The sequence below is a fragment of the Chiloscyllium punctatum genome, chromosome 11 (assembly GCF_047496795.1).
Source record: "Chiloscyllium punctatum isolate Juve2018m chromosome 11, sChiPun1.3, whole genome shotgun sequence".
Lineage (NCBI taxonomy): Eukaryota > Metazoa > Chordata > Chondrichthyes > Orectolobiformes > Hemiscylliidae > Chiloscyllium > Chiloscyllium punctatum.
The window spans coordinates 116047910-116073845 of NC_092749.1; the positions used below are offsets into that span (position 1 = coordinate 116047910).

A 25936-nucleotide genomic window follows, 5' to 3' on the forward strand; every position below is an offset into this window, starting at 1 on the left:
CAGCTGCATGGCAACTCGAACCCGGGTCGTGATTCCCGTGATAATTATTTTTAATTTTTACATTCATGACAATTTTCGAGATTGTAATCCCGTGTCTAAATTCCGCAGGAATTCCCTCCCGGCTTCTGCACAGACAGCCGCTGACGTCAGTGGGTGGGGCCTGTGTCCGGGTCCTGGCCGTTTCTGGAAGTTTCGCCGCCTCAGAGACGCCGGTTACCTGGCGCTCGACAGCTCATTACAATCCGCCGCCATCCTCCGTCCCAGGGCCCCGTTCCGCCGCCATCCTCCGTCCAAGGGTTCCGTTCTGCTGCCATCCGGCTCCATCCTCCTACTCAAGGCCCAGACCCGGTGTAAGCGATGCCAGAGAAAAGCGATAACAAAGGCCCGAACAGCGCGACCAAGGGAGTTTATCAGGACCGTGAGAAACCGGCTCAGATCCGCTTCAGCAACATCTCCGCCGCTAAAGGTGGGGCCGGGTGGGAATATGACCTGCCGCGCCGGAGCGGGGTGTGTGGAGTGTCGGAGAAACAGAGGGACACGGCGTGGGGGGTGGTGGGGGGGAAGGGTGAACCCATTGTGGTTTGTTTGTGGCGCCCTGGGGTGTGGAGAGAAAGTTCAGGATATGGAAGAATATGTGGAAACTGTTCACCGTGAGGTTAAACCTCAGTATTCCAGCTTCAGCGATCCGTCCACCCTCTGAATAAATGCTACATAAATACAGATTCCCTCCCCTCAGCAGACTTCATTTTAAGTTTAATCGATGTAAATAAGGATAATCTTAAAAAGTAATTTTTAAAAAGGTTTGTTTGTCTTTCAGCTGTTGCAGATGCCATACGGACAAGTCTTGGCCCAAAGGGCATGGATAAAATGGTACATCCTTATTGCATTTATAATTTAATCTCCTGCCTTTCTGTCCTAAATATGTAAATACTCCTTTGCCTTTTGTCTCCTTTTCAAGCAGCAATTAGGTTAATGCTTAATACTTGGCACAATAACATTTGCGTAAGTAAGTTCCCTAACCTTCATAAATCATTGTATATCTGTTGTTTAGCAAGGCCGTTTCTTCTTTTAACCCAATGCTCCAATACTTGGCACCTTGGTCTATTGTCACCTAATTAAGATTGATTTCATAAGTAGATAACCATTGAATGGCGAAGATTGAATATTGCTTAATAAGTTTTGTCAACTTTTTCTTGTCTTTTGCTTATCAGGACAACTTGCAAGAATATAAACAAAGGGATAATAACATTTATTCTATGAGAACAGTGTGCTGCTTGAGTATTCGGTGGACTATAATATGTCACTGGAAAATACGCCAGTACATCAAGACTGAAAATTGTCACGCTTAAGTTTTAACGGGACTTAGTCATAGAGTCATGGAGATGTACAGCATGGAAACAGACCCTTCGGTCCAACCCATCTATGCTGACCAGATATCCCAACCCAATCTAGTCCCACCTGCGAGCATCCGGCCCATATCCCTCCAAACCCTTCCTATTCATATACCTATCCAAATGCCTCTTAAATGTTGCGATTGTACCAGCCTCCACCACATCCTCTGGCAGCTTGTTCCATACATGTACCACCCTCTGTGTGAAAAAGTTGCACCTTAGGTCTCTTTTATATCTCTCTTCTTTCCCTCCCCCCAAATACCTATGCCCTCTCGTTCTGGACTCCCCCGATCCCATGGAAAAGACTTTGTCTATTTATCCTATCCATGCCCCTCATAATTTTGTAAACCTCTATAAGGTCACCCCTCAGCCTCTGACACTCTAGGGAAAACAGCCCCAGCCTGTTCAGCCTCTACCTGTAGCTCAGATCCTCCAACCCTGGCAACATCCTTGGAAATTTTTTCTAACCCTTTCAAGTTTCACAACATCTTCCTGATAGGAGGGAGACCAGAATTGCATGCAATATTCCAACAATGGCCTAACCAATGTCCTGTATACAGCTGTACCATGACCTCCCAACTCCTGTACTCAATACTCTGACCAATAAAGGAAAACATACCAAACGCCGCCTTCACTATCCTATCTTCCTGCGACTCTACTTTCATGGAGCAATGAACCTGCAGTCCAAGGTCTCTTTGTTCAGCAACACTCCCTCGGACCTTACCATTAAGTGTATAAGTTCTGCTAAGATTTGCTTTCCCAAAATGCAGCACCTCACATTTATCTGAATTAAACTCCATCTGCCACTTCTCAGCCCATTGGCCCATCTGGTCCAGATCCTGTTGTAATATGAGGCACCCTCTTCACTGTCCACTTCACGTCCAATTTTGGTGTAATTTGCAAACTTAGTAACTGTTCCTCTTATGTTCGCATCCAAATCATTTATGTAAGTCACAGGCCTCCAGTCTGAAAAACAACCCTCCACCACTACCCTCTGTCTTCTACCTTTGAGCCAGTTCTGTATCCAAATGGCTAGATCTCCCTGTATTCAGTGAGATCTAACGTTGCTAATCAGTCTCCCATGGGGAACCTTGTCGAACGCCTGACTAAAGTCCATATAGATCACATCTACTGCTCTGCCCTCATCAATCTTCTTTGTTACTTCTTCAAAAAACTCAATCAAGTTTGTGAGACATGATTACCCATGCACAAAACCATGTTGACTATCCCTAATCAGTCCTTGTCTTTCCAAATGCATCTAAATCCTGTCCCTCAGGATTCCCTCCAACAACTATCCCACCACTGAGTTCAGGCTCACTGGTCTCTAGTTCCCTGGCTTGTCTCTACCACCCTTCTTAAACAGTGGCACCACGTTTGCCAACCTCCAGTCATCCAGCACTTCACCTGTGACTATCGATGATACAAATATCTCAGCAAGAGGCCCAGCAATCACTTCTCTAGCTTCCCACAGAGATCTCAGGTACACCTGATCAGGTCCTGGAGATTTATCCACCTTTAACTGTTTCAAGACATCCAGCACTTCCTCCTCTGTAATCTGGACATTTTGCAAGATGTCACCATCTATTTCCCTACAGTCTCTATCTTCCCTATCCTTTTCTGCAGTAAATACTGATGCGAAATATTCATTTCGTATCTCCCTCATTTTCTGTGGCTCCACACAAAGGCTGCCTTGGTGAACTTTGAGGGGCCCTATTCTCCCCCGAGTTACCCTTTTGTCCTTAACATATTTGTAAAAACCCTTTGGATTCTCCTTAATTCTATTTGCCAAAGCTATCTCATGTCCCCTTTTTGCCCTCCTGATTTTCCTCTTAAGTATACTCCGACTTCCTTTATCCTGTTCTAAGGATTCACTCTATCTCTTCTGTCTATACCTGACATATGCTTCCTTCTTTTTCTTTACCAAGTCTTCAATTTCTTTAGTCATTCAGCATTCCCCATACCTACCAGCCTTCCCTTTCACCCTGACAGGAATATACTTTCTCTGGATTCTCGTTATCTCATTTCTGAAGGCTTCCCATTTTCCAGCCGTCCCTTTACCTGCTAACATCTGCCTCCAATCAGCTTTTGAAAGTTCTTGCCTAATACCGTCAAAATTGGCCTTTCTCCAATTTAGAACTTCAACTTTTAGATCTGGTCTATCCTTTTCCATCGCGATTTAAAATCTAATAGAATTATGGTCGCTGGCCCCAAAGTGCTCCCCCACTGACACCTCAGTCACCTGCCCTGCCTTATTTCCCATGAGAAGGTCAAGGTTTGCACCTTCTCTAGTAGGTACATCCACATATTAGAAAATTGTCTTGTATGCACTCTCCATCTCCATCCCTCTCCATCTAAACCTTTAACACTATTGCAGTCCCAGTCGATGTTTGGAAAGTTAAAATCTCCGACCATGACTACCCTATTATTCTTACAGATAGCTGAGATCTCCTTCCAAGTTTGTTTCTCAATTTCCCTCTGACTATTTGGGGGTCTATGATACAATCCCAATAAGGTGATCATCCCTTTCTTATTTCTCAGTTCCAACCAAGTAACTTCCCCGGTTGTATTTCCGGGAATATCCTCCCTCAGCACAGCCATCCCCCTCCTCTCTTGCCTCCCTTTCTATCCTTCCTGTCGTATTTGTATCCTGGAACATTAAGCTGCCGGTCCTGCCCATCCATGAGCCATGTTTCTGGAACTGCTATATCCCAGTCCCATGTTCCTTACCATGCCCTGAGTTCATCTGCTTTCCCTGTTAGGCCCCTTGCATTGAAATAAATCTGGTTTAATTTATTAGTCCTACCTTGTCCCTGACTGTTAATTCACTTCTGTTCTCACCTGTACCAGCCTCAGATTGATCTCTTTCCTCACTATCTCCCCACCTTACTAGTTTAAATCCTCCCAAGCAGTTCTAGCAAATTTCCCTGCCAGTGTATTCATCCCCTTCCAATTTAGGTGCAATCCGTCCTTCTTGTACAGGTCACTTCTACCCCAATGATCCCAAAAATGTGAATCCTTCTCCCATACACCAGCTCCTCAGCTATGCATTCATCTGCTCTATCCTCCTATTCCTCCCCTTACTAGCTCGTAGAACTGGGCATAATCCAGATATTGCTACCCTTGAAGACCACCTTTCTAAATTCCTGCCTAACTGTGTCATCTCCCTTCAGAATCTCAACCTTTTCCCTTCCTATAACGTTGGTTCCAATGTGGACAATGACCTCTTGCTGGCCCCTCATCCCCCGAGAGAACATTCTGCACTCTCTCTGAGACATCCTTGATCCTGGCACCAGGGAAACAACACAGCATTCTGCTTTTTCTCTGCTGGCCACAGAAATGTCTGTCTGTACCTCGGACTACAGAATCCCCTAACACAATTGATCTCTTAGAAGCCGCTGTGCCCCTTGTTGCATTCGAGGCAGTCTCAATACCGGAAACTTGGCTGTTCGTGCTACATTCCCCTGAGAATCCATCACCCCCTACATTTTCCAAAATAGCATACCTGTTTGAAATGGGTATATCCACAAAAGACTCCTGCACTAGCTGCCTACCTCTCTCACCCTTCCTGGAGTTAACCCATCTATGTGACTGTATCTGAGACTTCACCTCCCCCTTCCGAAATCTGCCATCCATCACATACTGTTGCTGTTGCAAATTCCTCATCGCTTCTATCTGTCTCACCAACTGATCCACTTGATCTGATAAGATTCACATCCAACAGCATTTATGGCAGATATAATCTGCAGTAACCCTTAAACTCTCTTTAAACTCCCACATCTGACGAGAAGTACATATCACTGCAAAGGCCATTTTTGTTCCTTCACAATCTACAGACCCAGAAAATAACACCGTCTTATTCCTCTGCTAAACACTGCCCCAGGTTAAATTAATAGCTATGGCATATATTTTAAGTTTAATCAAGAGACTTCTCTCCAAAAACACACAATCAAGAAAGAACCCACTGTACTCACTAATACAGCCTTTCTCTTGGGCAGACTTAAAACAACAATTCACTTATCTGATTCTGTGTTGTGAACTTTGCCCAAACTGGTTCTTCCAAGATTAGTTGTGAAATTCACTGTCTGTTAATTTTCCCAGATGCACTCCGATATCCAGATACACATGAATTCAAAAACAGCGAAGGCAGTGGTTGTGCAGGTTCTCTCTCCCTCTCTCTCTCTCCTGCACTGTCCTCAATGTGCTTTTTTTGTTTGCTCTTGTTATACAGCAGAAAATTGACCGTCGGTACATTTCATCCATGCTGACCAGATATCCAAAATTAATATATTGCTTTATGCAATATTTAGAAGGCATCGGCTTGGGTACTTGAATAGGAAGGATTTAGAGGGATATGAGCCAAATGCCAGCAAATGAGATTCTAGAAGCCTTCTAGAAATCCAGATATACTACATCTACAGGCTTGCCATTATTCCCACCTTTGAAGACCTCTAGCAAGTTAGTCAAATGTGATTTACCCTTCATAAAACCACATTGACTAATGGATTATATTTTGACTTTCCAAGTGTTTTGTTATTACTTAATGAGATTATAGCTATTTCCCAGTGCTACATGGGAAATTTCCTACTTTGAGCCGTTTGTTTGAATAAGAGTGTTGTATTAGAATTTTTCAAATTCACTGGAACCTTTGCTGCATCCAAGGCATTTTGGAATATTAAAACTAATGGATCCACTATCACTGTTGCCATTTTGTTTAAGACCCGAGGATATAGGCCATAAGGCCCTAGGACCTTGTCTGCTTTCAACCCAAATGGTCTGCTCATCCTTTTTCCCTGGCAATTGTTCTCAGTTCCTCCCTTTCTATAACCTTTGCATTACCTATTAGATTTGGGATGGCAATGAAAACTGAAACAAAATATTGATTCTGCGTTATCCATGACTAACTCTCCAGTCTCTCCCTCCAAATTCACTTGAGCTACTCTTGCATCTTATACACATCCAAAAGCTTTTGCTATCTATTCGTATGTTTTGCATTGGTTTTGCTTCATAATTTACTGTTTGGTAATCCTTTGATCTTTAAACATTTCCCAGTCCTTCAGGATGCCACTGGCCTTTGCACTAGTTTTTGTCTTAGTTCTTTCCTCAACCATGGATGTTTCTTCCTCCTCTTCAATCTTTGTTCCTTTGGACCATAAGAAATAGGAGTGGAAGTAGGCTGTTTGGCTCTTCGAGCTTGCTCTGCCATTCAGTAGGATCATGGTTGGTCTAACAATCCTCATATCCACATCTTCAACTCAGGAAAAAAAAGTCTCCTCATTTCAGTCTTCAATTTGTCCCTGTAGCTTTGTAAGAATTCTATATGTTTCAATGAGATAATCTCTCCTTCTTCTAAACTCCAGCAAGTAGAGTTCCGGTCTTTTTTAAACCTTGCCCATAAGATAGTCCTTCCATACTGGTGATCTTTTCAGACTGAGTTTTGTGAACTGACTCTAATGAAACAATGCCTTAAGGGAATCAAAGCTGCTCTCACCACTCCAGATGTGGTTTTGTCAGCATCTTTTACAGTTGCATTAAAACTTCCTTGCTCTTAGAATCTCATCTTCTTGAAATTGTATTCCATTAGCCTTCCAGATCACCAGCTGCACATGTGCAAGCTTTCTGTTTCGTGCCCAAGTACCTCCAAGACTGTTTGTGGTGTAGCTTTCTGCAGTTTTTGTATATTTAATTCATACTCTGTTACAGAGTCCTAGAGATGTACAGCACAGAAACAGACCCTTTGGTCCAACTCATGCATGACGACCAGATATTCCAACCGAATCGGCTTGCACCAGCCCATATCCCTCCAAACCCTTCCTATTCAAATACCCATCCAGATGCCTTTTAAATGTTGCAATTGTACCAGCCTCCACCACTTCCTCTGGCAGCTCATTTCATACACGTACCATCCTGTCTGTGAAAAAGTTGCCCCTTAGGTCTCTTTTTATATCTTTGCCCTCTCACACTAAAACCTATGCCCTCTAGTTCTGGACTCGCCAACCCCAGGGAAAAGACTTTGCCTATTAAACCAATCCATGCCTCTCATGATTTTGTAAACCTCTGTAAGGTCACCCCTCAGCCTCTGATGCTCCAGGGAAAACAGCCCCAGCCTATTCAACCTCTGTGTAGCTCAAACCCTCCAACCTTGGCAGCATCCTTGTGAAACTTGAAAGGGTTCAGAAAAGATTTACAACATCTTTCTGATAGCAAGGAGACCTTTATTTGTTCTCCCTTGTGAAATGAACAACTTCATGTTTTCCTACGTTATACTGTTATCAACATGTTGCTCGCACACTTTATCAATATCTCTCCAAACTCTTTGCATCCCTCTCACAGCCTTTATTTCACATATTGTTGACTTCTGTAAATTTAGCTGTAAGTACATTAACTTCCTTCCTCAGGTCATGAATATGTATTGTAAACCGTTGTTGTCCCAGCATTGATCTCTGGAACCCCACTGGTTGTGGGTCACCAACCTGAAAATGCACCCATATCCCACTCTGTCTCTTGCCTATGTGCCATTTCTCTTATCCATGCCACTGTACTCCCTTGAACATGGTAGACTGTTGTTTTAAAATTGACTGAAGTAAATTATTAAGTACCGTGTTGAGCTCTCTGGAAATCCACAGCACATCTTCTGATTCCTCTCGATTCACTCTGACTCAGACTTCCTCTGAAAACTGTAATAATCTGACATAATTTCCTTTTCATGAAGCCATGTTTGACACTGCTTGACTAAATTGATCTTCTAAATATTCTACCATTACTTCCTTAATTGATTCCAATACTCTTCCAACAATATAATGTATTTTATTTGGGATCAATTGAATATCTTCTTAAACATCTGCCAATGTTCATCAACTGTCCATCTTTTTAGTCTTTCTGAAAATCCATTTGTGCCAGATCAGTCCTCGTACCAATGTAATTATCTTTATTTAACTCAAAAATGCTAGTATGGGACTCTACAGTTTCACATCCTCCAATTGCATTTGAAATTCTAGAAGGCTGTGATCATTCTTTCCGAGAGGAATCTTTACAATGGGTTCACCTCATTGCACAAGACAAATCCATAATTGATAAAGGGTCCTGACCCAAAGCATCAACCTTCATGCTCCTCCAATGCTGCCCAACCTTCTCTGCTCTTTCAGTTCCACATTTTGTTGACACTGACATCAAGCATCTGCAGTCCTTACTATCTGTGTAATTGCTACTTTGGTTGATTCTTCGAGGAGAAAGTGAGGACTGCAGATGTTGGAGATCAGAGCTGAAAATGTGTTGCTGGAAAAGCGCAGCGGGTCAGGCAGCATCCATGGAAGAGGAGAATCGACATTTCGGGCATCAGCCTGAAGAAGGGCTGATGCCTGAAACGTTGATTCTCCTGTTCTTTGGATGTTGCTTGACCTGCGCTTTTCCAGCAAGACATTTTTTACTTTGGTTGATTCCCAACATATTGTTCTAAAAAAAACTCTACATTTACTGAACCTTCCCTTGAGGCTGTCTTGCTAATTTGATTAATCCAGTCTATATGCATATTAGCATGATCCATGCTGTACATCCTTTTTGTAACAAGGCCATTATTTTCTGCTTTATATTGTCCCCTACTGGAACCACTGTTTTGGGGAAGTATAGATTACTACCACCAGGGACTTCTTTCCTGTTGCTCATTTCTACTGAAACTCCTTTAAGGTTTTGATCTCCACTATTGATTTCTTTTTATCTCTACAGCACTGATCTAGTCCTTTACTGACAAAAATACACTCCTAAGGGGAAGCAATGGCCTTGTGGTTTTATCTTTGGTCTGTTAATCCAGAGACCCAGATAATGTTCTCGAGATCTTTATTTAAACTTGGCTACAGCAGATGGTGGAATTTGGATTTTTTTTAAAAAATCTGTAAGAGTCTAATGACGACAATGAATCAATTGTCCGAAAAACCTATCTTGTTCACTAATGTTGTTTCGGGAAAGAAACTGCCACTCTTACCTAGTCTGGCCTACTTACAGATGTTTATAAAATCATGAGGGGACGTGGATAGAATAAACAGACCAGGTCTTTTCCCTGGGTTGGGTGAGTCCAGAACTAGACGGCAAAAGTTTAAGGTGAAGGGAAAGATTTAAAAGGGACCTAAGGAAATACTTTTTCACGCTGAGGGAGGTGTGTGTATTGTATGAGCTGCCAGACGAAGTGGTAGAGGCTGGTACAATTGTAATATTTAAAAGGTATCTGGATAGATATAGGAATAGCAAGGGTTAAGAGGGATATGGGCCAAGTCCTGGCAAATAAGACGAGATTAATTTAGGATATCTGGTCAACGTGGACAAGTTGAACCAAAAGGTGTGTTTTAGTATGGCTCTAATCTGGCTCGATGATGTGTGACTCCAGACCCACAACAATATGGTTGACTTAATTGCTGTCTGGTCAATCAGGGATGGATAATAAATGCTGCCTTGCCAGTGATACCCTTATCCCATCAATGAAGTAATAAAAATTTCTATTATATCCTTCCAAAACAGAATACCACAAGATCTTCAATTCCCAAACCTGGTCTCCCTGCAACCACATCTCAGTAATGGCAAATAAATCATACCTGTTTGTCTCCAAGTTCAAATCAGAGGTGTGCACCAATAGCAAGGGTCCCAACATGGAGTTCGACAAAGCCCACTTAAAACAGACTTCTGACACAGAAATATCCTACCATCAACCTTTACCTCCTGACTGTTAGCCAACTTTGGATCCAGTGTGCCTCTTTGCTTTGGATCTCATGGGCTTTTACTTTTTTGACCAGTCTAACATGATGGACAATCAAAAGTCTTGCAAAAATCAGTCTTTGACCGTATCAGATGCATTGCCCTCGTCAACGCTCCTGGTCACCTCATCAAACAAATAAATTTATCAAACACAACTTTCAATTAACAAACCTCTGACTAGCCCTGGTTAGTCAATGGCTCACCAAGTGCAGATATATTCTGTCCGTCAGAATTCAGACTGATAACTTCCCCACCTCAGAGGTTAGACTGACTGGCCTGGAATTGCCTGGATGTATCCCTTTGCTACCATTGTTCCAGTGTTAAAAGTCTTTATATACCTCTTTTATGACCAGTTCAGATTTGAAAGTTTATTGCTAAGATCCTTAATATCTTCTCCATGGCCTCCCTCAACAACCAGGGATACATTTAATCTGGGACTGCGAATTTATCCACTTCGCAGGTTGTGAAACTCGCTAGTACCCTCCTATCTGTTAACTTTTCTTGTTACACTTACACGCTGTTATCTGCAAGAAGCTGCTCCTAGCCCATTTGGGTTAAATCATATCTCAACTTTTATTCCTGGCCCCTCATATTTGTCAACAGAAAGGGTTATAATGGACAAAGAACAGGGCCCAATGTATGAATATTAACGTTCTCTTATAACTGGGGTACACTGATAGTTGAAATTGGTTGTCGAGCGTAATTAAGTGTTCCAAGTTTCAGTAATGGAGAACCTTGCAGAAATGTATTCCTGGTTCTGATTTCAAGGAGAACAAAGTAGTTCTGTACTGAACAGATTTTGGTTTTTAAAAACCTAGAGTACTCATCAGCCCACATGAACTGATAGGTTTTGTCAAATGGAGAAAATGTTTGGAGGAGCCTCTTGGAGACATAGATAATAGGCATAGGGTTGGGCATTTGGCCCTTTTGAGTCTGCTGGCCATTCAGTCTGGTCATGGTTGATCATTCAACTTGTTCCTGTGTTCTCCCCATATCCATGGATCTCTTTTACCCTCAGAGCTATGTCTAACTCATTGAAAAAACAATATTTTGGCCTTAACCATTTCCTGTGGCAGAGAATCCCAGGAGTTCACCTATTTCAGGGTGAAGAAATTTCTCCTCTGTCCAAAATGACCTACCTATATCCTTGGTCATCAGGAACACCCTGCCTGCATTTACGTCTTGCAGTACAAATGGTGTCAAGTCTGTCGTAATAACGCTAAACTGGTGGGGACAAGTTTATCATTGTATAGTGCTGGGGCACAGTAATGGTGGGTTCACATCTGTCAACGTATAACAGTGGGGTACAGTGAGCCTTTGGAAGGTGCTGCACAGGAGACTGAAAGGTAAGAGTCAGTGGAAGCCAAGGAAATTTTGCAAATGTGATCCACAATTGGCTGAGTGGCAGGAAGCAGAGAGGCTTGATTGAGAGATGTTTTCTGATTGGAAGTTGTGTCCCGTGGGGTGCCACAGTGTTGGGGTCATTGTGGTTTATGGTTTATATAAATGATTTAGAATTGTATGCAGGAGGGCTGATTTAATAAGTTGGCAGATGATTAAAAAATTACTGGGTGTTGTGGTTTTGTTCGCCGAGCTGGGAATTTGTGTGCAGATGTTTCGTCCCTTGTCGAGGTGACATCCTCAGTGCTTGGGAGCCTCCTGTGAAGCGTTTCTGTGATCTTTCCTCTGGCATTTGTAGTGGTTTGAATCTGCCGCTTCCAGTTGTCAGTTCCAGCTGTCAGTTGCAGTGGTCAGTATATTGGGTCCAGATCAATGTGTTTATTGATTGAATCTGTGGATGAATGCCATGCCTCTAGGAATTCCCTGGCTGTTCTCTGTTTGGCTTGTCCTATAATGGTAGTGTTGTCCCAGTCAAATTCATGTTGCTTGTCGTCTGTGTGTGTGGCTACGAAGGATAGCTGGTCGTGTCGTTTCATGGCTGGTTGGTGACACGACCAGCTATACTTAGTAGCCACACACACAGATGACAAGCAACATGAATTTGACTGGGACACGACTATTATAGGACAAGCCAAACAGAGAACAGTCAGGGAATTCATAGAGGCATGGCACTCCTCCACAGATTCAATCAATAAACACATTGATCTGGACCCAATATACTGACCACTGCAACGGACAGCTGGAACTGACAACCTGAAGCGGCAGATTCAAACCACTATAAATGCCAGAGGAAAGATCACAAAAGCGCTTCACAGGAGGCTCCCAAGCACTGAGGATGTCCCCTAGCCAGGGGACGAAACGTCTGCAACACAAATTCCCAGCTCGGCGAACAGAACCACAACAACGAGCACCCAAGCTACAAATCTTCTCTCAAACTTTGAAAAATTACTGGGGCAGGAAATAATGGGGAGGATAGTCTTGGAGCAGGAAACAGATGGTCTGGTCAGATGGGCTGATTAATGGCAAATGGTATTCAGTCCAGATAAATGTGAGGTGATACACTTGGGCAGAACAAATGAGGCAAGAGAATACATGATTAAGTACATGAATAGGAATGGTTTGGAGGGATACGGGGTCAGGTGCAGGCAGGAGAGACTGGTTTAGTTTGGGATTATGGTTGGTGTGGACTGGTTGGACCAAAGGGTCTGTTTCTGTACTGTATTACTCTATGCTCCCTATCTCTGGAAGTAGTCATGTCCTTGGTGTTGTGCACAGGCAACCATTTCAGCAGTTCATTTGTTACAGGAACAAGTCCAGATTAGATTGGAAAGCGTGTCGTTACTATGAGATATGACCTCTGTGTGATCCAGCAAAAGCCTTGGCTGTTTCAAGGTCTCATGGCTGTCAAATTAAGAACTACAACCTATAAAAGGAGGGTGTTTTCTCATTGGTGTTCAAAATATGATGGACCACCACCTTGTCTTAGTTTGAGTAGCTTCAGAATAGTGGAGCAAGTGTGCTGAATACTAAAATGCAAATTTGAGATAAGTATATTTGAGGTTAGAATTGAAGGAGTTAGTGAACTCTTTCCAAGCATTCCCCCATCTCTAAGGACTGAGCTATCTGTGCATTCACTGACTTCTGTGTTTGCCTGTGTCTTAAGAACTGTACGTCAAAATTGATACCAAGTGCTTGGTGACAGCATCCTGTGGAAATAGTTGGGAAATATGCAACTTCTTCCTTTCCCCATCCAGCCTCCCCTCATTGTCTCAAAAGGTTGTTCAGATTACTTGCTAGCTTTTAAAGAAATATAAATAGTCATGCAGAGTGCAATTTCTCTTTGGGTTTTTTGGAAGCTGATTTTATTTCACTTTTCTACATTCTTCTCTCCTCCCTCCCCAGATCCAAGATGGAAAAGGTGATGTTACCATTACCAATGATGGAGCAACTATATTGAAGCAAATGCAAGTTTTGCACCCAGCGGCAAAAATGGTCAGTGTTGTGAATGTTGTCTATGATTCTTCGATAACCTTCTAAACACTGAATTAGCTTTCTGCAACAATTAATTCGAAATATTTTTGAATCAAACACCACTTTGTGTTGTATCTTGTACGTTCATTTCCATATTATGATTGAACGTGTTAATCATGAAAGGTCTGTGAGCTGGCTGTGTTGTTCATTTATTTTATCATAAACACTCATTTGTTTCACCTTTTAATAAACAGTTGGCAGTTAAAACTTGAAAATTTCCAGGCTTGTATTTTTTGTTTTCTTTGACTTAAGCTGGTGGAGTTGTCCAAGGCTCAAGATGTGGAAGCTGGTGATGGAACCACTTCTGTTGTGGTAATTGCAGGAGCTTTGCTTGACCACTGTGCTAAACTGCTTCAAAAAGGTATGTGTTACAAGAAATGTATTCAAACTGACTCTTAGTATCAATATACAGAGGAACCTCGATTATCCGGCATTCAATTATCCGAATACTGGATTAGCTGGCAAGATCGCAAGGTCCCAATGCTGGCTAAACTGTTAGACAGCATTTGATTAATTGAGCGAAATATTCCCTGTCCTTTGGATAATTCCGGTTTCTCTGTATACTTAAATATTGGGTTGAAGCAATTTTGTCACATTGCATGCATAGGACAAAAGCCAAAGAACTGGCTATTCAATCCAACCAATGCATGCTGATGTTCCTCCCTAACTTCCTGTGATCTTTGCTCATTCCAATCTATCATCATGACCCTTTATTCTCTTCTCTCTCATTTGCTTAGCTAGTACTCCCTTAGATGAATTGATACTGATCACTTCAATTGCCTAGTCTGGTAGCATGTTAAGCATTCTCACCACTCTGGGTGAAGATTTCGTTGTGAATATCTTGTGTATGTTTTCCAGTGCTGCTCTTCCCCGCTGAAAAATGATTTTTCTGTGTATTTATTTCCATAGCCTCAAAGCCCTGTTGGGTCAACCTTTTAACCTTTTTCAAGAGTAAGGAGACCTAGCCTACCACCCCTATATACCCATGCATTTCTAATAACATGGGCAGGCAGCATGGTCGCACAGTGGTTAGCACTGCTGCCTCACAGCACCAGAGACCCGGGTTCAATTCCCGTCTCAGGCGACTGTGTGGAGTTTGCACATTCTCCCCATGTCTGCGTGGGTTTCCTCCAGTTTCCTCCCACAGTCCAAAAATGTGCAGGTGAGGTGAATTGGCTATGCTAAATTGCCCGTAGTGTAAGGTGAAGGGATAAATGTCGGGGAATGGACCTGGGTGGGTTGCGCTTCGGTGGGTTGGTGTGGACTTGTTGGGCCGAAGGGCCTGTTTCCACACTGTAAGTCATCTAATCTTTTCTGTACCCTTTCTGGGATCTGTCATTTTATAATATGGTGACCAGAATTGCATGTGGTACTGTGTGGTTTAAACAAAATTTAATGAGTTGAGCATGAGTATATTGGCTTTTTTTTAAAAGTAGAAAAACTTGCTTAGACAAATCAAGTCTCAAAATCAAGTTAATATCCTTGTCTTATTTATGACTGTTTTGCAAGGACTGATTTGATAGCTGTGTCTTCTTTGCACTTGCTTTCAGTTCAATCTATCTGGATTTCATCTTTTAAAATCCATTGTACTGCCAACAGCTTTGATTCAGTCTTCACCCTGGCTCGACTTTTGTTTCATCTGACTCCTGTTACTCCTGCTTAAAAGTCTTCAAACGTACCCTGACCTTTCTCCATCTGCCCCACCACGATCAGTCATCAGCCATTACCTTAGTTTGGTTCAAAACACTCCCAACCCTCTTCAATCCTTAACGAGTTCAAAACTTGACATGATAGTGATCCCTTGGTGGTAGCAACAAAGCTTTGAACATGTGGAAGGTATTCTGTATGGCTGAGGTCTTAAGCTAACTCCTGTTTTAATCCTAAGCACTACTGAACCCCAAGAGAGCACTTCCTCAATTCCTATTAAGCACTTCTGTTGTCAAGCTCTGTGCCATTCCCTTCTTTCTGGATAATAACACTTGAGCATTGTTTCCTCCTTAACGCAGACTGTTTCGATCTTTTGTTCAAAATAATAAAACAAGATTATCTCCAGTTTTCATTGTTTACTTACTATTTGTCTGTAGGCATTTTTGCGTGCTCTTTTAATGTCTTTGCACAATATTATCAGTTGTTGTAAATTGAGGATTATGTTCAGTATCTTGTGGGTAATCTAATCGATTGTTTCTCTAATTGGAATATCTGTTTCTACAACCTGTCCCCTTTTTTCTTTCACTATTAAATGGTTTTTTGAGAAGGTGACCAAACAGATAGATGAGAGTAAACCGGTTGATGTGGTGTATATGGATTTCAGCAAGGTGTTTGACAAGGTTCCCCACAGTCAGCTATTGTACAAAATGCAGAAGAATGGGATTGTGGGAGATATAGCAGTTTGGATCAGTAATTGGCTTGCTGAAAGACGACAGAGGGTGGTGGATGATGGGAAATGTTCATCTTGAAGTCCAGTTACCAGTGGTGTACCGCAAGGGTCGGTGTTGGGTCCACTGCTGTTCCTCATTTTTATAAACTACCAGGATGAGGGCGTAGAAGGGTGGGTTAGTAAATTTGCAGACGACACTAAGGTCGGTGGAGTTGTGGATAGTGACGAAGGATGTTGTAGGTTACAGAGAGACATAGACAAGCTGCAGAGCTGGGCTGAGGGGTGGCAAATGGAGTTTAATGCGGACAAGCGTGAGGTGATTCATTTTGGTCGGACTAACCAGAATGCAAAGTACTGGGCTAATGGTAAGATTCTTGGTAGTGTAGATGAGCAGTGAGATCTCGGTGTCCAAGTACACAGATCCTTGAAAGGTGCCACCCAAGTTGACAGGGTTGTTAAGAAGGCATACAGTGTTTTAGCTTTTATTAATAGAGGGATCGAGTTCCAGAACCATGAGGTTATGCTTCAGCTGTACAAAACTCTGGTACGGCCACATTTGGAGTATTGTGTACAGTTCTGGTCACAGCATTATAAGAAGGATGTTGAAGCTTTGGAAAGGGTGCAGAAGAGATTTACGAGCATGTTGCTTGGCATGGAGGGAAGGTCTTAGGAGTAAAAGCTGAAGGACTTGGGGCTGTTTTCGTTGGAGAGAAGGTGGTTGATCGGTGACTTAAAAGAGACAATCAGAGGTTAGATAGGCTCTCTCTGTCCACCCTTTTTCCAAGTATGGTGACGGCGAGCATGAGGGGGCATAGCGATAAATTGATGGGTGATGTCAGAGGTAGTTTCTTTCATCAGAGAGTAGTAATGGTATGGAATGCTTTGCCTGCAACGGTAGTAGATTTGCCAACTTTAAGTACATTTAAGTTGTCATTGGACAAGCATATGGACGTACATGGAATAGTGTAGGTTTGATAGGCTTCAGATTGGTCTGACAGGTCGACACACCATCGAGGGCTGAAGGGCCTGTACTGCGCTGTAATGTTCTACTTTCTATGGTTTCCTCGGGCGCTGTTATGGTGCAGTGAGAGTGTCCATACCTCTGGACCGAGAGGCTTACATTCAAGTCCTGCCTGCTCCAGAGGTGTATTACAGCATCTTTGAACGGGTTGATCAAAAAAATGTGTTTAAATAAATAGTTGCCTGTCTTTTACTGTTTTGACCATTTATTTCCAACATTTTGCTCTCTCTCCCAATTGATTTTGATTGTTTTCCTTAACTTGCTTAAAACTCTTGTTTGCAGTTCTGTTTTATGAAAATTGGAGATATGCTAATCACGTGCTTAAGTCTTGTCTTAATCACCTTTTATTTTGCAAAATTAATTGATCAATTTTGTTACAGGGATCCATCCTACAATCATATCTGAGTCTTTCCAAAAGGCCTTAGAAAAAGGTGTAGAGGTTTTGAATGGCATTGCTCAACCTGTGGAACTAAGTGATCGAGAATCTCTCCTGAACAGTGCTACCACTGCTCTCAGCTCCAAAGTAAGAACAATTGCAATTGTGTGATTCATACTGATAACTTCTATCTTATTAATAGGCTTTGCAACGTATTTTTTCAAACATGAAAAATATCGTACATCACAAGTCATCTCAATTCCAGTAGCTGACTCGCACTTTTACATTGAAAATATTATTTATTATTGAATATATCACCAGTTTACCATTTTCAAGTCACTTGATTATCATACTCATTGCACATCAGGCAAATTTCTCTTGGCTCATTGGTGAGATGCAGATTTATTCATGGTCATTCATTTGGGAGTGTTATTTGGAAAACATCAAATCAAATCATTAAACAAAGGAATCTTGGCTTCGTAGTCTTTGCTGCGTCTGGTGTACATAGAACAGTGTGGCACAGTACATGCCCTTGGACCACAATGTTGTGCCAAGCATTTATCTTAATCAAAGATCAACCTAACCTATGCACCCCTTAATTTGCTGCTTTCCATGTGCTTGTCCAGCAGTCACTTATATGTCCCTGACTCTACTATCACTGCAGGGATATTGCATTCTACGCACCACCACATTGTGTAAAAAAAAACCTGCTTCTGACATCTCCCCTACATCTTTCTCCAATCGCCTGAAAGTTATGACTCCTTGTAACAGCCATTTCTGCCTTGGGGGAAAGTCTCTGGCTACTCCTCTATGCTTCTCATTACTTTGTATACCTATATAGAGTCACCTCTTTTCCTCTTCCAGTGTGAAAAGCTCTAGCTCACTCAACTTTTCTTCATAAGACATGTAATGTACTCAATTACTTTATAATATCTTGTGTGAAATAAACCAAATTGACCACTTTGGGGACCTAAAGAGGGAGAGAAGAGTTGTTCACTTTTGGCTGAAGTTGCTTCCAAACATTTGAACGTGTCTTTTGCACTGAGATACTGGATTTCTCCTGTGGCTGAAGATGAGGATATCTTTGTTAGGTGCCTGATTGCTTGTTGCCACTCGTCTTAATTGTAGGGCTAGCTAGCTGTGGTCTGATTTGTTCACTCTGCCCTGTTTTTAGAATACTGTTCAGGCTTCAGTAGGTTACACTTTGAATTCTCAGGTGCTGCTTAATCCTTGGAGTGATGAAGTGAAGAATCTTGCAGAATGTGTGCTTGGCCAGTTTGTGTCAGCACACTGTTCTGTCGCTGATAATAGAAGAAACATTGTACGTATCCACAATTCAGCTGCTATTGTCATTATGTAATTGTACCTAATGTCATATTGTGAAAGATTTTCTGACTTGATGGACTGTACTGTGGACAGATGTACCTCGTTATGTACATTGGGTGAAGTTCAGGTCAAGTAGACTGATCATGTGCTTGTTCTTTCAGTTCTAGGTACAGGCAAAGTGGTGGTATTCCTAGGCTTGAGGGATGTGAAATCCTTTTTTGAGTACAGTATCTTGTATGCCCTTTGTGACCTCCTCACTGAGTAGAGGCAGAGCTGTATGTTGGGTAGCAGTCACCAGGTGGTCTTTCTGGAATTGTTTAATCAGATAGTGCAAGACTTGGTTTGCAGTTTCTGTTGTATGCTCTTAGAATTGGCCCGACTTGATTATATATCAATGTGCCTATTTCTGGATATGGCTGGAATAGAAACTTGAGTTTGTTAATGAGGATGTTTGGAAAGTGAATAGCTTTCCTGAACAGCCTGTAGGAAACTTGGGCATTAATGTCTAAATGAAAGAGAAGTTTTTATTAAATTCAGTGCCTAAGTCTTGCTGTGCTATGATACGTTGTCCCTGAGAACTATGTCTAAATTTTAAGATTTGTTTTCAACCTGACAGTGAAGGGTTCAAGTATGTACTAGAGCAGAGACAGACAATATTTGGTAGGGGGCAGGAGGGATAATATTTGAAGGGGAGATAAAAATGGCTAGTTTTCAGAAGAAAATGAAGAATTTAAAATTTTGACTTGGTTCCAAAATGGCAGGTATAAAGTTAAGATTCCCAGATGTGTGAAAGTACAGAGGGGAGACATTACTAATAAAATCCTTTAAGTAATTAAAACTGAACTTTGTATTGTATAGGTTGTTTCTCAGTATGCCAGCCTTCTTGCTCCAATGAGTGTTGATGCAGTAATGAATGTAATCGATCCTGCAACTGCCAATAGTGTGGATCTTCGTGATATCAAAATTGTCAGGAAACTAGGGTAAGAACGAGTATTTATGAATGTGTTAATAATTCACTTTGTCTCCTTGAGTTAGCTACAGTTGTCAGTTTATCTAATAACAGAAATTTTGGAACTGAAAATTAATGTCACTGTCCTTTTTAATGAGATTTCTTTTCCTGTAACACAACTCAGCCGTAACACCAAACCATGAAATCTTAGTCCTACAGGTAGTAAATTGAGAAAATGTTTTTAAAAAGATGACAAGTTCTTATCATTCTAATTTTGTTTCTTAAATTGTTTGCATCTAATTTGACTTCACCGCTCTCTGTCATTTGTTTCTTGTTGAATTCTTCCATCCCACTTTGTGATATCAGAAATGATGAAACTGAGGGCTTGTGGTTTCAGTTCCCATTTGGTCTTACTCACTTTCAAAACTGACAAGTGCAGCACTAATTGTAATCAACTGAGTGTATTGAGGTATTCTTGCTTCAATAAAATTTAAGCTGTTCACTTGATTCCAGTTTAATAAGCCAGCTGTGATAGCAAATTAATGAAGAACCTTTTGCATAAATTGCTTTAAATTTCTCATTTTTCTTGAATTTTTAGCATTTTGAAGTCTGCATTCTGCTCTGAAATGTGTTTAATTGTGATGGGTTAATGTGATTTTCAAATAAGTTTTGTCAACTTTGGTTATTTGCAATACTGGAGCAGTAAGGTGATCATTCTTTCTTATTTCTCATTTCCACCCATATTAGCTTCACTTGATGTACTTAGGGAGGATATTCCTGGGAGTACGGTCGTAATGTTATCCTTAACCAAAAATGCACTCCACACTCTCAGGCCACCCTTTTTATTTTTGCCATATCATCTCTACCCTGTAACAATTTGCCAGTCCTGCCATTTCCTGAATCATTTTTCTGAAAAAGCGTATGATATCCTAGTTCCAGGTTCTCAACAATGCCCTGAGTTCATCTGCCTTACCCGTCAGGCCTTTTGCATTGAAATAAATGCTGTTTAATTTATCAGTCCTACTTTGTTCTCTGCTTTGCTCCTGCATGTCTTGACTATTTAACTTGCCCCTCTAGTGCATTAGCCTCAAACATAACTGCATTGGGGCATGGCCCCCCAATTGAGATGCATCCTGTCCCTTATACAGGTGTTTCTGCCCTAGAAGAGATTCTAACGATCCAAAAATGTGAATCTTTGCCCTCAGTACCAGTTCCTCAGCCTCTTGACTTCTACCTCATCCTCCTATTTCTACACTCTAGCACTGTCTATCTCCTTTTTAACAATCACTTCCTCCACAACTAATGCAGTGACAGCAGTGTCTTCCATTTTGAAGATTGACTGCAACAACACACTAAGGCCTGTTTGCACCATCCAAATATGTAACCTCAACAGTTGCAAGTTCCTGTCCAAACTACAGACCTTTCCAATTAGGAAATATATCTCTGTTACTTCATGTCATTGGATCAAAATTCTGATCTTCCCTTGCAGCACTGCAGCAAGATCTGCAGTGGTCAAGATGACAACATAACACCTTTTATCAGGGCAGTTGGGTATGGCCAATAAACAATGTTGTCGAGTAAGTTGCACCTACACCCATGAATGATTGTTTTTAAAAGTTGCTTTCATATTTTGGTCATTAATTGTCACGTATGAATCCCCTTGATTGTAAAAGTCGTCTCCTTCCCTCCAGTTATAATCAAGCAGTGCATTACAGCTGAGTGTCGATTTGAGTCCTCACTTAGCAGATAGCAATTCAAAGCAACTTGGTCTTCACAAGTGGCATTTGTTTTTTTAAATTCATGCTGTTTTTTTAAAATTATAAAATCTATCTTAAATCATCAAAATTTGCCTTGCAGCGGAACAATTGATGACTGTGAATTGGTGAATGGACTCGTTCTGACTCAGAAAGTAGTTAATGCGGGTGTCAGCCGAGTGGAAAAGGCTAAGATTGGGCTCATCCAGTTCTGTTTGTCTGCTCCAAAGACTGATGTAAGTATATTTCTGTATAATTTAGCTGAAGCATTAAATCACACAATTAGCCTTCAGATTTTAACATATTTCATTGATCACAGCATTCCAAGTCTTATGAAAAGCAGAATGCAGTTGTGAAAGAGTTATCTTGTATGAACTGTTCGTTTAAAGCAGCAGGCTCCCTGCTTGTGTGCATGTTAAGGTGCATGATCTATATGTCACAGCTTACTGATGGTTTTCGATTGGAATGACCACAGATTCCACTTCCTCCTTTTAAGTATATTGATAACTCTGTTATTTAAACAGTTTCCTGATTAAGATAAATATCAAAGCAAGATATCTGAAAGCACTCCAATTATATCTATGTGGGAGGTTCTGGTCCTAATGCAAAACCATGAATGTGAGTTATTCTTGTCATTTTTAATACATTGCCTGCATGATTAAATACTAACTCAGGACTGCCTTCTTGCAAACTCTTTCAGTTAGAATTTTTGGAAAACATGCATTCTATTTTTGTTAAGTCCTTACTGACCTACAACATACAAAGAGTCGTTACCATTGCAAAATATCCAAAAGGTACTCTTAAAAAGGACCATTTTGCGACAAAGTTTCATGTGGAGCCATGGGAGGTAAAATGCTATTTTAGTGCATGTTCCTGGTTAATCTATAAAATATGTAGTTCTATTAATAGAAGTCCTGTTTCTGCACTGTAGGGATTCCATGAATCTATAAATAGGTTGAATTTACCAGTTTTATCACAATCAGACAGAGATAGTACACCTGTTGGCATGAATTTGGGATCAGCAGATACCTGGCAATTACTTGCCACTATTTTCCCTGTCTGATCTTGTATCAGGCCAACAATTTGGGCTGCATTTTTTTTTTACAAAATAATTTTTTGTCCATCACATCCAATGGCTTCTGACACAGAGTATTCACTAAAGCTTTGGACAAAATAATGATTGGTATTCTCAACTGAGATTTTGTCATTAACTTTAATTTTAAATTTGATATGTGTTACAGATGTCATTAAGCCGCTTCCATTATTGTGCTCTAGAGGGTCAGCCAATTTATGCTCAGGATTTTGGGGTGTCATTAAGAAGTTCTGTAAAGTTTACTTTCTTCTGTAGATGGAAAGCCAAGTTGTAGTTTCTGACTATGCCCAAATGGACCGCGTGTTGCGTGAAGAAAGAGCCTACATTTTGAACTTGGTGAAGCAGATCAAAAAAGCTGGTTGCAATGTCCTGCTGATTCAAAAATCAATTCTGAGGTAATTTTGAGTTAGATATGAATCTGTACCGTATCTAATTGGGTAATGTTTTGGGAATAGGGCATATATGATGATATATATTTATCAAACTGGCCACTCTCATTCTAATACAAATTTAAAATATGATATTCTGAATATGCCATTTATGGGGTACTTGGAAAGTAAATAGAGTGAAATGCAATTTGAAATTTGAACACTGGACATAAATAACTGCCGACAAGGCTCTAATTTAACAAAATTACTTCTGAAATGTGTTCGGTCAATCAGTTTGCCAAGTCTATGCCTAAATGTTTTTATCAGTTTCAACAAGTTGATGCTAGTCCAAAGTGTACACCATTCATTGACAATAATGCAAAGATTATAAGTGTTATGGTAGACAGGGTTTCAGTTTATGCTTGAGTTTTAATGTGATATTGGGTTTAATAAACATGTATTCTGTTCTTTGGCAATGGCACCTCCAAGCACTTTGCAGAAGTGCATTAACTAAATGCTGTATGAGGTTTTTTTAGCATTATTCCTGTTTCTTGAGCCAAGCTTCCTATTCCTTTAGCTGTGCAGTTTTGAAATCTATGACTCTATGACTATTTCAGTTTTGGTTATACCAGTCTATGTTCACACTATTAATATTTTTTACAGGGACGCACTTAGCGATCTGGCCTTGCACTTTCTTAATAAGATGAAGATTATGGTCATCAAGGATATCGAGAGAGAAGATATTGAGTTTATCTGTAAGGTACAAAAGACTTATGTGACAGTTGTGATGCAATTTAATCTTTTTTTGAAATCTTGGCAGTCAGTTTTATATTCTATTCTTTATTTGATCATTACTTACAAGCCAATAAATATTCATTTCCTTCCTAGACTCTTGGCATAAAACCAGTTGCTCATGTTGACCAGTTCATGCCAGATATGTTAGGCACAGCAGAGTTGGCAGAAGAAATCCGTTTGAATGGTTCTGGCAAACTGATCAAGGTAATAATGAGCAATGCCTATGGAAATGAGCAACTATTTCTGTTTAGGCTCCATTGAAGCTTCAATATTGGCAACAATTGTAGTTGCCTAGTTATGCAAATATGATTGCTTTTTGCTGTAGATTACTGGCTGTGCAAATCCAGGGAAAACTGTATCCATTGTAGTCAGAGGGTCCAATAAATTGGTAATGGAAGAAGCTGAGCGTTCCATTCATGATGCTCTCTGTGTCATCCGCTGCTTGGTAAAGAAAAGGTAATTTTCCTGCAGTGCTCTTACTCTAATTTTTATTTTGGCTAGTGTTTAATTTTCTAATTCTTAAGAGAATATTTCCAGTGTATTGTCAAATATTATTAGAGCAGATGTTTGTGTTTAAATCTGAGGCTAGAGTTTAAAATCATACCTTTCAAGGGAGAGGTTAACAGTTTGACCATTGTTGGGAATTAATTTGGCTTTTTCGTTTATATTTAGTTTGTCTATTTTTAATTCCTTAATCACATCTGGATTTTATGGTTTGAAGTAAATGCTGTCTTTAAATTTGTATTTCAGAAGTTAGTGCCTTCTCATGCTATTGATAGTAAGTTGGTTCTCTGACTACTTGGTTCCTTCTTGTAGTCATGGTACCCCTCCACGCAAGCCTAATAGTCGATTTATATAGAATGTGCATGTTTTGATTTTTCTCTTTTACACTTGAGTGAAGATTACATCATTAAATCCTGAGAATTCTGAATGGGGGTTTAAAAGCAGTATGAATTCAGAGAAAAGCTCTGACCAATTGAAACTAATTATTTCAGCAATTTGTATATTTACAAAACCAATAATTTTGTCCATCATAATTGAAGAACAATGTTTTTGACACTAAGCAGAATGAATCATGCTGTGGTGAACACAATGATAGGATCAACATTTTATTGAAACAAATTATTGTATGAAGCACTGAATCCATATCTTTTTAACAGGGCTTTGATTGCTGGAGGTGGAGCTCCTGAAATTGAGTTGGCAGTACGTTTAACTGAATATTCCCGTACTCTTAGTGGCATGGAGGCATACTGTGTACGTGCGTATGCTGATGCCTTAGAGGTTATCCCATCTACTTTGGCTGAAAATGCAGGTCTGAATCCAATTTCCACTGTCACAGAATTGAGAAATAGACATGCACAAGGAGAAAAAACTGCAGGAATTAACGTCAGAAAGGTGAGACCTGCATTGAGAATATTTCTTGTTGCTGGGACGTTTTTGAAGGAAAATACTAGTGAACAGAATCTACATTTGGTTTTGCTTTATTTTTCAGGGTGGTATTTCTAACATTCTAGAGGAGCTGGTTGTGCAACCTTTGCTTGTCTCCCTCAGTGCTCTGACACTTGCTACAGAAACAGTTCGTAGTATCCTGAAAATTGATGATGTGGTAATTGTTTCATTATAGTATGGTTGGGGCAGGGGTGAGAATGAAACTTCGTTCACTGTCATAGTTCTCCTCAAGCAATTCCTGTCAAAAATGAGTAGAAAATTTGTCTGATCTGTAGATATAAAAGAATTGGGTTTCAAATTGTTTGCTGCCATTATTAATGCTGTTTACTGTTTGATGTCTGTTATGAGACCATAATGTTTTTCATGTAACTTTATTCCTGGCTTGGAATAATTTGGTTTACTTTCTTTCCCCAGGTTAATGCACGATAAATGCAACAGAAGTGAGTCAGATGTCTCGAATCCCCGTCTTTATCTGCTGTGCCAACTTGTAATTGAGCACAACCTTTCTGATGTTTCATCATAATGCAGAGTTGCTACATGTTTGTGTTTACTAACTGTAGTAATGCTTTAACTTAATAAAATATTCAAAGTTTGAAATTCAACTTGTTTTTATTCATGTTTTCCTTTTTTGAGCTTTTGTGTTCTTGTATGATTGTCAATTTTATTAATGAGTGAACCATAGAATATGTAGCACAGGCCAACCAGTATATGCCAGGATTTTAGCTTCACTCAAGTCTTTTTTTTTTCCTCAACTTATTTGAGCCATCTGTTCTTTATCCCTTTTTTTTAATCGTTTTTAATGGAATGTCAGCTTCTGTTGCCTATGCCGTTTTTGAGACTATTTGTAGCTCAGGTTGAGGTTCGGG

General features: G+C 40.6%; 1 protein-coding gene across 1 annotated transcript; it reads left to right on the forward strand.

The window, feature by feature from the left end:
* Positions 1–187: 187 nt before the first annotated feature.
* Positions 188–25672, forward strand: cct4 (chaperonin containing TCP1, subunit 4 (delta)). Its single transcript, XM_072581612.1, has 14 exons — positions 188–466; positions 818–870; positions 13434–13523; positions 13815–13923; positions 17341–17483; positions 19521–19642; positions 21469–21601; positions 22714–22853; positions 23490–23586; positions 23715–23825; positions 23947–24077; positions 24782–25016; positions 25114–25227; positions 25485–25672. Exons 1-14 carry the CDS (start codon positions 358–360, stop codon positions 25497–25499), a joined length of 1602 nt encoding a protein of 533 aa, XP_072437713.1. The 5' UTR covers positions 188–357; the 3' UTR covers positions 25500–25672.
* The last annotated feature ends 264 nt before the right edge of the window (positions 25673–25936 follow it).